Source organism: Cucurbita pepo, chromosome 10 (assembly GCF_057944985.1).
Source record: "Cucurbita pepo subsp. pepo isolate OVF chromosome 10, ASM5794498v1, whole genome shotgun sequence".
Lineage (NCBI taxonomy): Eukaryota > Viridiplantae > Streptophyta > Magnoliopsida > Cucurbitales > Cucurbitaceae > Cucurbita > Cucurbita pepo.
This window is the reverse complement of record NC_141807.1, coordinates 744275-756430: the sequence shown is the minus strand read 5'-3', so window position 1 is coordinate 756430 and position 12156 is coordinate 744275. Positions and strand designations below refer to the sequence as shown.

Genomic DNA, 12156 nt, shown 5'->3' with positions numbered 1-12156 from the left:
GTGTTGACTGAGTTTGAACAATTACGTGGTAGTGTTTCACCGACACATTCATTTATGTTACTATTTTTGTCGAGTTGTGAACCGGAGGTATGAAATTTAGAGTGAACATATTCTTTAATATGGCATACATTGAACATGCAAACAATATTCAAATGGACCATAATAGGTTGCATTCAGGTAATGATCATAGAATTTTTTTTTAATATTCTGATTCCTTACTTTAATGGACAAGAATTTAATTTTGGTTGGAGGTAAAAAGTTTTGTAAACATTTGGAATTAGTATTCGAATCTAATTCTAATTGGGTTCTTGGTTGATTTCAATTTCCCCATATTCTTAAATTTTGAAGGCACAACCATCCACCATTTTGTTGGGAAGAAAATGAATCGATTCTTTTAATCGATGTTCGAATATGAATATATCATAAATTTTGTAAAAGTTTAATGTAGATTGACATAAAGTTATATGAGTCGTACGTTGACTAATTAAGAAGAAGATATGATTACATTTGGTCGTGTGAATTACGCAAGGTTGCCATCTGGTTGAGCAGGGATGCCCACAAGTCCCCCGCATAGCAAAAACGTGGAGAAAACAGAGTTTATAAGTCATTGCTTACGACAGGATGAGAATAAGAGAGAAGATGGAATCAGTGGCTCACCCTGACCCAGCCTTTATATTATCGCAATCTGTATTGGTTTGGGGGGTGGCATTTTGACAAACACCTTTGTGTGTGTATGGGTGGGCGGTGGAGACGGATGGGAGAAGCTCAACCCTCTCGCGTCTCTCGCAATTTGACTGTCCTTTTCATTGCAATAAAGGGATTTTAATTGCCAACACAAAAACGAAGACAACGTGCTGATGTTTCTCCGACATGTTTTGTTGGCAAACCCACCGATGAGGTGGAAGACTCTCAAATCAAAACCCCACATTTGCCCCCACTCAAACCATCTCAAGTATTTTATCCACAGGCTGACATCACGTGGATCAAAAGTGGGCCTTCAAAAGTGGGCTTTCAAAAAGTGGGCTTCTAAGCATGAGAAAAAGCCCAATCAGTGTATAAGAAACTTTTCAAATTAATTATTCAGAGTTAGTTAAGACGGTTGGATGTAAATCGGAGGGTGAAACTAGGGATGGCCGCCGCCTCAAATAATTTACGAAATGTATAGTTTACTAACTTCCATGGAAATGGAGGACAGCACTTGTTTTCTTCTCGTAGCAACTAAGTAGTAAGTCAACACCACAATCACTACTTTGAAAAATCCATGGAGTCCAATACTGAAATCGTCAACTTTGGAACATCCATCATAGTGCCCAGTGTTCTGGAGCTGGCTAAGCAGCCCCTTGCGAAGATCCCCCTTCGCTATAAACGAGCCGATCAGGACCCGCCTATGGTTTCCGACGATTCTGGACCGTCGGTACCGGTTGTTGATCTTCACCGATTGGCTGTTGGAGATTCTGCTGCTTCGGAATTGGACAAGTTGCATTCTGCATGTAAGGAATGGGGATTCTTCCAGGTATGTAAATGTATTGTAAACCGTCTGCTAATTGTGCCCTAATCTCGCGATTACAATCTGTTGGGACTGTGACTGTGAATCGTGAATGAAGATTGGTAAGTCATTGATTTGATGGGATTCCCCATTTTGCTGCAATGATCTAGGTCAAGATGTTGAAATCGACTCTGTTTGATGGCTCTTCGTCTGCTATATATCTGATTGTAGTTTTACGTTATGCATAGCCTTCCTAAGATTAGGATTATAAGTGTCTTGGTCTGAGGAGTTCTTTTTACGGGTTCTGTCATTTTGAGGAAGAATCTCTGTAGAAAGAAGCCTAGGAGTTACTTAGACAATTTCTTCTTGTAATTGTGAAGTCTGGCGCTTGCTGGCCTGTGGTTGGTTCTGATAATTGTTCTTGGCAGATCATAAACCATGAAGTTGCCACCTCATTGCTGGAGGAATTCAGAATGGAAATTGAAAGTTTCTTCAATCTTCCCTACGCTGAAAAGAAGCTGCTTTGGCAAAACTCACAGAATCAAGAAGGATTTGGGCAGCTCTTTGTGGTATCAGAGGAGCAGAAGCTTGATTGGTCAGACATGTTCTACATAACCACTCTCCCTCTTGATCTGAGAGAGCCTCGTCTATTTCAAAAGCTTCCACCAAAACTCAGGTTTTTGGCCAATTCTTGAAACTCCAATCGAATGGTATGATTTTGATTTCTAATTCGCTTATTGCAGAGAGACTTTGGAAGCTTACTCAACTGAAGTTAAGAAGTTAGCAATCGTCATCTTGGATCATTTGGCCAAAGCTCTGAAGATGGATGTTGAGGAAATGAGAGAGCTCTTTAGAGATGGTGTTCAGTCAATGAGGTTGAATTACTATCCTCCATGCCCTGAGCCCGATAAGGTGATCGGATTTTCAGCTCATTCAGATGCTGACGCTCTGACAATTCTCTATCAGCTCAATGAAGCCGAAGGATTGCAAATTCGAAAGGATGGGAGATGGGTTGCTGTTAAACCACTTCCAAATGCATTTGTAGTCAACATTGGAGACATCATGGAGGTGCTTCATGGTCTCTATGTGCATTCATCTTTTTCTGATACCTTTCATTAACTTGCTAGCAATTTACTGTGTTTGGCCTGCCTCTCTGCCTTTGCTGCAGATTGTAAGCAATGGTGTATACAAGAGCATCGAGCATAGAGTTTCACTGAATTTCTCCAAGGAGAGGCTTTCAGTAGCTACATTCCACAGCTCAAATCTAAACTCGGAGTTGGGTCCAGCTAACAGCCTCGTAGGACCGCATAACCCTGCAGTTTTTAGAAGAGTTATGTTGGAAAAGTACTTCAAAGACTTCTTTGCTCGAAAACTAGAAGGAAAATCATACCTTGAGCAGATGAGAATAGAGAATATGGGCGACCATGCTTGTTAAAAAGTTATCTACCGATAGGGAAACAAAAATAAAGCATATGCTCGTCGCACAAGTGGAAGAAATTATATATCCATATCAGAAACAGCTTTTGCACCTCTTCAGCTTGCTTCATTCATTGTGCAGGAGATTCATCATGAATCCCAGCTAATGAATGTAAAGAAAAATTTAAGTTGAATTGTAATTAGAAACAACATTTCTCATTGGATTAATTGAAAAAATCCAACTTGTAGTAAAAGAACATTATTTTATTCAGAATTTGAGCTTATCCATCTCCAAAAAACTATACTTACATATTCTAGGTTAGTTTCAATATTTGGGAAACTTGAAATTCAACCATTGTGTGCTTCGTGGATCCCATAAAGAAACAAATTTCTCATTGGAGTTGTAAAATAATCCGGCTTGAAGTTGCAATGTTTATTTTATTTGGATTTGGAGCTTGTTGATCGACAGAAGCTATCTGACAAATTGAAAGGCAGCTGAACACTAGCTTTGTCTTAATAGTTTCATTGGGAACTCAGCTTTGTTACAGAGTTGTAGATATATGTGTGTTTAGAGGGAGCTACTGGGAGCTTTGTTGGGAGATGGAGCCACAAGTAATGAAGCTGCAGCTGAGAGACTCTCTTCCAGTGCCTTGCGTTCAAGAGTTGGTCAAAAGCTCACCGTCGACAGTTCCCCATCGATATATTCGCCCCGACCAAGATCCTCCTTTTGTGTTCACTGACACTTCAGCTCAAGTCCCTGTTATTGACTTGCACAAGTTGCTGTCCTCCAGCAATTGTGAGGATCCTGAACTTGATAAGTTCCATCATGCTTGCAAAGATTGGGGTTTCTTCCAGGTACTTGCTGTTTGATCTGTCTTGAAAGCTTTCCTTAATATCATTCTGTTGATTCATTTTCTTTCTCTCAGCTGATAAATCATGGAGTGAGTGATGTATTGGTGGAGAGTATGAAATCAGGCATTGAAGCACTCTTTAATCTTCCAATGGAAGAGAAGAGCAAGCTGTGGCAAAAACCAGGAGATGTTGAAGGATTTGGACAGAGCTTTGTTGTCTCTGAGGAGCAGAAGCTTAATTGGGGAGATCTCTTTGGACTTTTTATGCTCCCCACTTACTTAAGGAAACCTCACTTGTTCCCCAACCTCCCTCTTCCATTCAGGTAGTATTCCCTGTATTTTTCCACACATTAAGATATGCAAGACAAGCTTGATTTGTCATGTATGATGGGATTCCTTTTTTTTCTGTTCTTTTAGAGATGATTTGGATGCTTATGCATTGGAGATGAAAAATCTAGCCATGAAACTTCTTGAATTAATGGCGAAGGCACTGAAAATGGAGATTTGCGAGATGAGAGAGGTGTTTGAAGAAGGAATGATGTCAACAAGAATGAACTACTATCCTCCATGTCCTCAACCAGAACTTGTCATTGGACTCAATAACCATTCTGATGCATCTGCCATTACCATTCTTCTTCAAGTCAATGAAATGGAAGGCCTCCAGATAAGAAAGGATGGGAGGTGGGTTCCTGTTAAGCCTCTCCCAAACGCCTTTGTTGTCAATATTGGAGACGTTATGGAGGTAAAAGTTGTCATTTTCGTCTCTATATATTTTGAATCAACCCTGTAAAAAACCTGATTCGTTTCGATGTTGAATATGAACGAACCTTCAGATTATCACGAATGGAACGTATCGTAGCATCGAGCATCGTGCAACAGTGAACTCGGCGAAGGAGAGGCTCTCAGTGGCCATGTTTTACAGCCCAAGATTGGATGGGGAGATAGGTCCTGCCCCAAGCTTGGTCACTCCAGAAAGACCTGCCTTGTTTAAAACAATTGGAGTCACAGATTTCCTCAAAGGATTCTTCACCAGGGAACTGAATGGGAAGTCATATCTTGATGTTATGAGAATCCAAAAGGAATAGATATGATCAAAACGGCTGATTTGTTGTTGATTTCTGAAACTACATATAATAGCTCTGCTATACAATCAAAGAACTATGCTGTGGCCTTCTTTATTACATAGCTGTTTGTCACAGATTCTTTGGTTTTGAAACTTGGAATATATTGCTACAAGCTCTTGTTTTGTTTTAGAAATGTTCTGAACAAATCTGAGCGGGGAAGTGGTGGCGATCCGATGAATACCCAGTTCAGATTTTGAAGTAAATGCAAGGGGGTGAGTGGGGTCTTCACTTTTTCCTGTTTTTATCAAAATCAATTCAAGATTTGAAGAAAGTTGAAGTGGGATTCTTCCGTTTTGATTAAAAGCAAACCCCATTACAAATTTGGAGAAGAATCAAAGTGTCTAAGGTTGGTATTTTACCTGTTTTGATCGAAACTCAGTTCAGATTTTGAATAAAGATGAAGTGGGTAAGTGGGTGTTCTACTATCCTCATCAAAACCCACTTCACAATGTGGAACTAATTCTTGTTCGTTCTTTCAATTATTCAATACACCATCAAAACCATGAACTTCAAATCCCATGTACCAAGTAAAAGGTGATGTAAGAAGACTCTAACGCGTTTCAATCCTCATTCCCTTTATGATATGTCACGATCTCGAGCCTCAAATCTTTTTCTTGGTTCTCAAGAACATTCCATAAACTCTCTGAGTAGAAGTCGTGTTTGAACTTTTCTCCTATGAATAGCGTCCCCAAATTCGAAAGCACGATAAGAACAAGAATAGCGTGTGTACTTAAAAAATCTAAAATGTCTGGCCTTTTTTAAGTGGCATCGAGACACTGGAGCTAGTGTTTTGATACTAACATATTTTCATATGACAAAATATTTGCGTATAGACTAACGTGGCTTTGCTAATTGAATTTATAATTTGGGGATATTTATTATAATTTTTTTTAATAATTTTAAATGACCAAAAATATTTTTTTTAATAACTTTTTTAAAAATATATTTGGAAGAAAAATAGATAGATTAGGGTGAAATCAAATATATATTAAGAAAAAATAAATTTGTAATTAATAAAATCAGTTTGAAATATAACGAAACAAGAAAGTTGCTATTTAATCCTTTTTTCAAAAATAAATGTAAGATAATTGAAATAATTTTTTTAAAAATAAATTTAAAATCTATTTAAATCATGGTTTGTTAGGAAAATCTCCTTTTAGCAAAATATAGACAAATATAATTAATAATTTAGAAATTTAAAAGGATAAATGAAAAAAAGCAAATTCTTTATTCTTACATCTTCATTTTTTTTTCAAAAAAAAAAAAAAAAATCAATAAATTATGAATATATAGAATAAATAAATAAATAAATATATATATATATATATATATATATATATATATATATATATATATATATATATATATATATATATATATATATGTATGTATATGTAAAAGGAAATAAACAAAATGTTTGTGAATTTGCTAAATATAATGATTCTAGAAGGAGGCGGACGTGGAATCATAACTTGGTTCATGAAACTATAATTTCCCCAAGCATTCCTTCTTCTATTAAAGGACTTGCAAATTGCCCCAATTTCAGTCCCTCCTCAACCACCACTCCTTCTGCACTCACCTCAACCGCCATGGACGCCGCCGCCTCCTCCGCCTCGCCGCCGAATGGACGACACTATCACAGCGTCCCTTTCTATAAACTCTTCTCATTCGCCGATCGCTTCGACACTGTGTTGATGACCGTCGGCACCGTCAGCGCCGTCGCTAATGGCCTCTCTCAGCCGCTCGTGACGCTCATTTTCAACAAGATGATCAACTCCTTCGGCTCCGCTGATCAGTCTGACGTCGTCGCTCGAGTTTCCCAGGTTCGTCTTCCACTTTCTTTTTTCTTTTTCTTTTTCTTTTTTTTTTTTAAATACTTTTGTTCTAAATATAAATGAAATTAGTTTATATTTTCAAAAAATATTAATTTCTAACTATTATTTTTTTCTTTGCATTATTTATGAACAGATGATTTATTCTTATAAAAATAATGGAAATTATGAATTTTCTTTGAAAATCAAAAAGAAAAAAAAAAAATTGCTTATTTTTATTATTATTTTATTTTAATTAGAGGAGTAGATAAAAAAAATATAATAATAATAAATAAATAAATAATATATACTTAAAAAAAACTTGTTTGTTTGGCTTCCAGATTTCCATAGACTACGTGTATGTGGGCATTGGCACTGGAATTGCTTCATTCCTACGTAAGTGTCAACAAATATTTTCTCATTATTATTATTATTATTATTATTATTATTATATATAATATTGTGATATCACACCCCGGAGTATAAAACATTTTTAGTGGACGCGTTTTAAAACTTTGAGAGGAAGCTTAAAAGGAAAAATTGAGCGTTTAAATAGGGTGGTTAAGCGGTTAGTAAATGATGTGTTGATTGACATATAAACATAATAATCGATTGCAGAGGTTGCATGTTGGATGGTAACAGGAGAAAGACAGGCAGCACGAATTCGAGCATTGTATTTGAAAACAATACTAAGACAGGACATTACATACTTCGACACTGAAACATCAACTGGAGAAATTGTTGGTCGAATGTCTGGAGACACTGTTCTTATTCAAGACGCCATGGGAGAGAAGGTATTTGTTGTTTCTTTTCTCATTCTTACTCTTTTATTGCATCTTGTTTCAAATTTGTTTGTTTGATGATGTAGGTGGGGAAGTTCATACAGTTAATATCAACTTTCTTCGGTGGTTTTGTGATTGCCTTTGTGAGGGGATGGCATCTTGCTGTGGTTCTGCTCTTCTGCATTCCTGCCATTGTAGCTGCTGCTGGTGCCGCTTCACTCATCATGTCTAGAATGTCAAGCCGTGCACAGAATGCTTATGCTGAAGCTGGGAACGTTGTAGAACAAACCATTGGAGCCATTAGAACAGTAAGGATTGGGTTAAGACCATTATTTTCGGATCTCACGTCGTTTGGAGAGAATAACAAAACATTCCTGAGAAGAGTGTGGAAACCTCTCCATAATAGATGCGTTTTAAAACTGTGAGGCTGACGATGCTACGTAACCGGCCAAAGCACACAATAGAGCTAGTCACCGGACAGTGCAAGACACTAATCATAGTAGGGCTAGACTCTCTTCGTAGTAGAAGTATTTTAAAATTTTGAGAGGAAGCCCAAAAGGGAAAGCCCGAAAAGGTGCTAGCAATAGGCTTGGGCTGTTACAAACGTTATATAAGAGCCAAACACTGAGCGATGTGCCAGCGAGGACGCTGGCCCCCAAGGGGGTGGATTGTGAGATCCCACGTCAGTTGGAAAGGAGAACCAAACATTCATTAGAAGGGTATGAAAACCTCTTCCTATTAGACGCATTTTAAAACTGTGAAGCTGACGACGATACGTAACGGGTCCAAACGGATAATATCTGATAGAGGTGAGCTTGGACGGTTACAATTCTGACCTGTGTTTGTTCTTTCTTTGATTATTCAAGGTAGCGTCCTTCACTGGGGAGAAACAAGCTATCGAGAAATACAACGAGAAGCTGAAAATAGCGTACAAGTCAACTGTTCGACAAGGACTTGCCTCAGGTTTAGGACACGGCATAATCTTGCTTATCATCTTTGGCACTTATGGGGTTGCTATATGGTATGGATCCAAGCTTATCATTCAGAAGGGGTACAATGGTGGACAAGTTATCAATGTTATATTTGCAATTTTGGCTGGTGGAATGTAAGTTCAAATCTTCATTTTCATGTCACATGATCCCTATGCTTTGGTCTATGAAATTCACCAACTTTTTTCATGGTATAAGGTCATTGGGCCAGACATCACCTGTGCTGAATGCATTTGCTTTAGGACAGGCTGCAGCTTACAAAATGTTCGAGACGATCGAGCGAAAACCGATGATCGACTCCTACGATGCCAGTGGTGTAGCACCGGAAGACATACAAGGTGACATTGAACTTAAAGATGTCTACTTCAGATATCCTGCACGCCCAGATGTGCAGATCTTTTCAGGATTCTCGTTGTCTGTTCCCAGTGGAACCACGGCTGCACTTGTTGGACAGAGCGGAAGCGGGAAGTCAACAGTTATCAGTTTGCTAGAAAGGTTCTATGATCCTGATTCTGGTGAAGTACTCATAGATGGAGTGAATTTGAAGAAGTTTAAGCTCAAATGGATTAGAGAAAAAATTGGTCTTGTTAGCCAAGAACCTATTCTCTTTACAGCTACTATAAAAGAGAACATACTGTACGGTAAAGAAAATGCCACAGAAGAAGAGGTCAGAGCGGCTACTGAGCTTGCTAATGCTGCAAAGTTCATTGACAAGCTGCCTAAAGGGCTTGATACAATGGTAGGCGAGCATGGTACCCAGCTATCAGGTGGACAGAAGCAAAGAATAGCCATTTCAAGAGCCATCCTGAAAAATCCGAGGATTCTACTCCTGGATGAAGCTACCAGTGCTTTAGATTCAGAATCAGAGCGGATTGTTCAAGATGCACTTGTAAGAGTGATGGCTAACCGGACAACTGTGGTTGTTGCACATCGCTTGACAACTATAAGGAATGCTGACACTATAGCAGTGGTGCATCGAGGGAAACTCCTAGAACAAGGTTTGCTATAGATTCAAGTAATTTCAGATTCCCATTTCCTTAGTTTGAGCTAACCAAAATTTGAAATTTAGGAACACATGATGAGCTGATCAAAAATCCTGATGGAGCTTATTCCCAGCTACTCCGTTTGCAAGAAGGAACAGGAACAGGAACAGAAACCAAGCCAATGATGAGATCCATAAGTAGGGGTTCATCAGGTAGTCGTCATTCATTCACAATCAACTTTGCCATTCCAGGTTCAGTTCATATCCACGATGAAGAAATCAATGAAGACAGACCAGAAAGAAAAGACATTGATATGGAAAAGCCTAAAAGTGTTTCATTGAAACGATTAGCAACCTTGAATAAGCCTGAACTTCCTGTCTTGCTGCTTGGATGTATTGCAGCTGTCTTGAATGGCATGGCTTTTCCTATCTTTGGCCTCTTACTCTCAAGTGCCATTGGAATGTTCTATAAACCGGCAAACCAGCTTCAGAAAGAATCCAAGTTTTGGGCATTTCTGTATCTCTGTCTAGGATGTCTCACATTCTTTGCTTCATCTTTGCAGAATTGCCTTTTTGGAATTGCAGGCGGAAAGTTAATCGAACGGATTCGGTCTTCGACATTCGAAAAGATTGTCCACCAACAGATTAGTTACTTTGATGATCCTGCAAACACAAGGTGAGTTTAAGAATTTGAATTTTTTGTTTCATTAACATCATGTTTTTAAGGTAGAACTCCTTCCCGTATTTCAGTGGCGCAATTGGTGCAAGGTTGTCTACTGATGCTGCCACAGTTAGAAGGCTTGTAGGGGATGCCTTGGCCTTAGTAGTCCAGAATATTGCGACCATCACAGTTGGGCTAATCATAGGATTCTCAGCTAACTGGATACTGGCAATTGTAATTCTAGCAGTGTCTCCTTTGCTGCTTACACAAGGCTACCTCCAGGCCAAGTTCACGAAAGGGTTCAGTGCAGATGCCAAGGTCATGTATGAAGAAGCCAGTCAAGTCGCCAGTGATGCGGTCAGCAGCATCAGAACCATTGCATCATTTTGCTCTGAGAAGAAGGTGATGGATTTATATGAAAAGAAATGTGAGGACCCTGTCAAGAATGGAGTCCGCCTAGGACTCCTCAGTGGCGCCGGCTTTGGCTTTTCTTTCTTTGCTCTCTTCTGCACAAATGCCTTTTGCTTCTACATTGGATCCATTCTTGTGAAACATGGCAAGGCAACATTCCCTGAAGTCTTCAAGGTTCAAATATAACCTTTTCTGTTCTTCCACCTCCATGTTTACGATATCTAGTATATGATTGTTCTTCATTTTCTGCCACAGGTCTTTTTTGCTCTTACTATTACTGCCGTGGGTGTTTCCCAAACCACTGCCTTGGCTCCTGATAGCACCAAAGCCAAGGACTCCGCTGCCTCTATATTTAAAATACTCGACAGCAAGCCTAACATTGATTCAAGCAGCAGCGAAGGTGTGACACTTACCTCTGTAACTGGCATTATCGAGTTTGATCATGTTAGCTTCAAGTATCCAACAAGGCCAGATATTCAAATTTTCCGCGATCTATGCTTACGCATCCCATCCGGAAAGGTAAAACAACAACAATAATTCTCCACAATAGTATGATTTTATCTACTTTGAGCATAAGCTCGACAAGGTGAAACTCCCTCCCAACAATTCTCAACAATCCTACTTTCGAACAAAGTATACTATAGAGCCTCCTCCAAACCTCCAAACCGTATAAAGCTCTAATAATAAACCCATTTCAAAAAGTTTCCCTTTTAGTTCATCTATTGCTCAGATTGAATGTGTGTTCTCCTCTGCAGAGTGTTGCATTGGTTGGTGAGAGTGGCAGCGGGAAATCGACGATAATCAGTCTAATAGAAAGATTTTACGACCCAGATTCGGGGCGTGCTCTTCTTGACGGAGTGGAAATTCACAAGTTCAAACTGAGGTGGGTGAGGCAGCAAATGGGGTTGGTGAGTCAAGAGCCAATATTGTTCAATGAAACAATTCGCTCCAACATAGCTTATGGAAACCCAGAAAACGCAGCAACCGAGGAAGAGATAATAGGAGCAGCAAAAGCAGCCAATGCCCACAATTTCATTTCGTCACTGCCGGGAGGCTACGAAACCTCAGTAGGAGAAAGAGGAGTCCAGTTATCAGGCGGCCAAAAACAGAGGATAGCCATTGCGAGAGCCATTCTGAAGAACCCAAAAATTCTTTTACTGGACGAGGCAACGAGCGCGCTGGATGCCGAGTCAGAGCGCGTGGTTCAAGAAGCATTAGATAGAGTGATGGTTAACAGAACCACCGTCGTCGTCGCCCACCGCCTTGCCACCATTAGAGGCGCTGACATTATTGCTGTTGTCAAAAATGGTGCAATTGCAGAGAAGGGCCGCCATGAGGAGCTGATGAAGATCAGTGATGGCGCTTATGCATCCTTGGTGGCACTCCATTCAAGTTCTTAATTTTAGGAACAAACTCAACAAAATATTCTGTGTTTTTATATATAAATATAAATATATCTATCTATATATATATATATATATATATATATATATATATATATATATATAGATTTAGTAAATATAAAATAAATTTTTTAAAATTTATAGACTTATTAAATATTTAAAAAAAAAATTAAAGATATCATTAATAAAATTACTATATAAAAATCTAATGAGAAAATTATAATTTGGTTTCTCCCATCT

The 12156-nt window shown here is 38.8% G+C and overlaps 3 protein-coding genes across 4 annotated transcripts; all 3 read left to right on the top strand.

The window, feature by feature from the left end:
* The first annotated feature begins 1086 nt into the window (after positions 1-1086).
* LOC111803813 (protein SRG1) lies at positions 1087-3112 on the top strand. Its single transcript, XM_023688389.2, has 4 exons — positions 1087-1513; positions 1915-2162; positions 2230-2554; positions 2655-3112. The coding sequence occupies exons 1-4, from the start codon at positions 1262-1264 to the stop codon at positions 2919-2921; spliced, it is 1092 nt and encodes a 363-aa protein (XP_023544157.2). The 5' UTR covers positions 1087-1261; the 3' UTR covers positions 2922-3112.
* Positions 3113-3255: 143 nt separating this feature from the next.
* LOC111803814 (oxoglutarate-dependent flavonoid 7-O-demethylase 1) lies at positions 3256-5162 on the top strand. Its single transcript, XM_023688390.2, has 4 exons — positions 3256-3757; positions 3829-4076; positions 4171-4495; positions 4587-5162. Exons 1-4 carry the CDS (start codon positions 3503-3505, stop codon positions 4836-4838), a joined length of 1080 nt encoding a protein of 359 aa, XP_023544158.1. The 5' UTR covers positions 3256-3502; the 3' UTR covers positions 4839-5162.
* Positions 5163-6412: 1250 nt separating this feature from the next.
* On the top strand, positions 6413-12148 carry LOC111803811 (ABC transporter B family member 9). 2 transcript variants are annotated; one of them, XM_023688386.2, is made up of 10 exons: positions 6413-6700; positions 7030-7084; positions 7307-7482; positions 7557-7778; positions 8337-8575; positions 8658-9457; positions 9529-10117; positions 10192-10687; positions 10769-11032; positions 11269-12148. In XM_023688386.2, exons 1-10 carry the CDS (start codon positions 6467-6469, stop codon positions 11911-11913), a joined length of 3720 nt encoding a protein of 1239 aa, XP_023544154.2. In that variant the 5' UTR covers positions 6413-6466; the 3' UTR covers positions 11914-12148. The 2 variants fall into 2 exon arrangements, with proteins under 2 accessions (XP_023544154.2, XP_023544155.2); XM_023688387.2 differs by lacking the exon at positions 7030-7084 and having other exon boundaries at positions 6560-6700.
* Positions 12149-12156: the final 8 nt, after the last annotated feature.

Bases quoted from the DNA above. Each gene is read 5' to 3' on its own strand.
- LOC111803811 (XM_023688386.2), top strand. From the start codon at position 6,467: ATGGACGCCGCCGCCTCCTCCGCCTCGCCGCCGAATGGACGACACTAT. The intron at 7,483-7,556 runs GTATTTGTTGTT...TTGATGATGTAG, and splicing joins AAGACGCCATGGGAGAGAAG to GTGGGGAAGTTCATACAGTT. The intron at 7,779-8,336 runs GTAAGGATTGGG...TGATTATTCAAG, and splicing joins CCATTGGAGCCATTAGAACA to GTAGCGTCCTTCACTGGGGA.
- LOC111803814 (XM_023688390.2), top strand. From the start codon at position 3,503: ATGGAGCCACAAGTAATGAAGCTGCAGCTGAGAGACTCTCTTCCAGTG. The intron at 3,758-3,828 runs GTACTTGCTGTT...TCTTTCTCTCAG, and splicing joins AAGATTGGGGTTTCTTCCAG to CTGATAAATCATGGAGTGAG. The intron at 4,077-4,170 runs GTAGTATTCCCT...CTGTTCTTTTAG, and splicing joins AACCTCCCTCTTCCATTCAG to AGATGATTTGGATGCTTATG.
- LOC111803813 (XM_023688389.2), top strand. From the start codon at position 1,262: ATGGAGTCCAATACTGAAATCGTCAACTTTGGAACATCCATCATAGTG. The intron at 2,163-2,229 runs GTTTTTGGCCAA...CGCTTATTGCAG, and splicing joins AAGCTTCCACCAAAACTCAG to AGAGACTTTGGAAGCTTACT. The intron at 2,555-2,654 runs GTGCTTCATGGT...CCTTTGCTGCAG, and splicing joins ACATTGGAGACATCATGGAG to ATTGTAAGCAATGGTGTATA.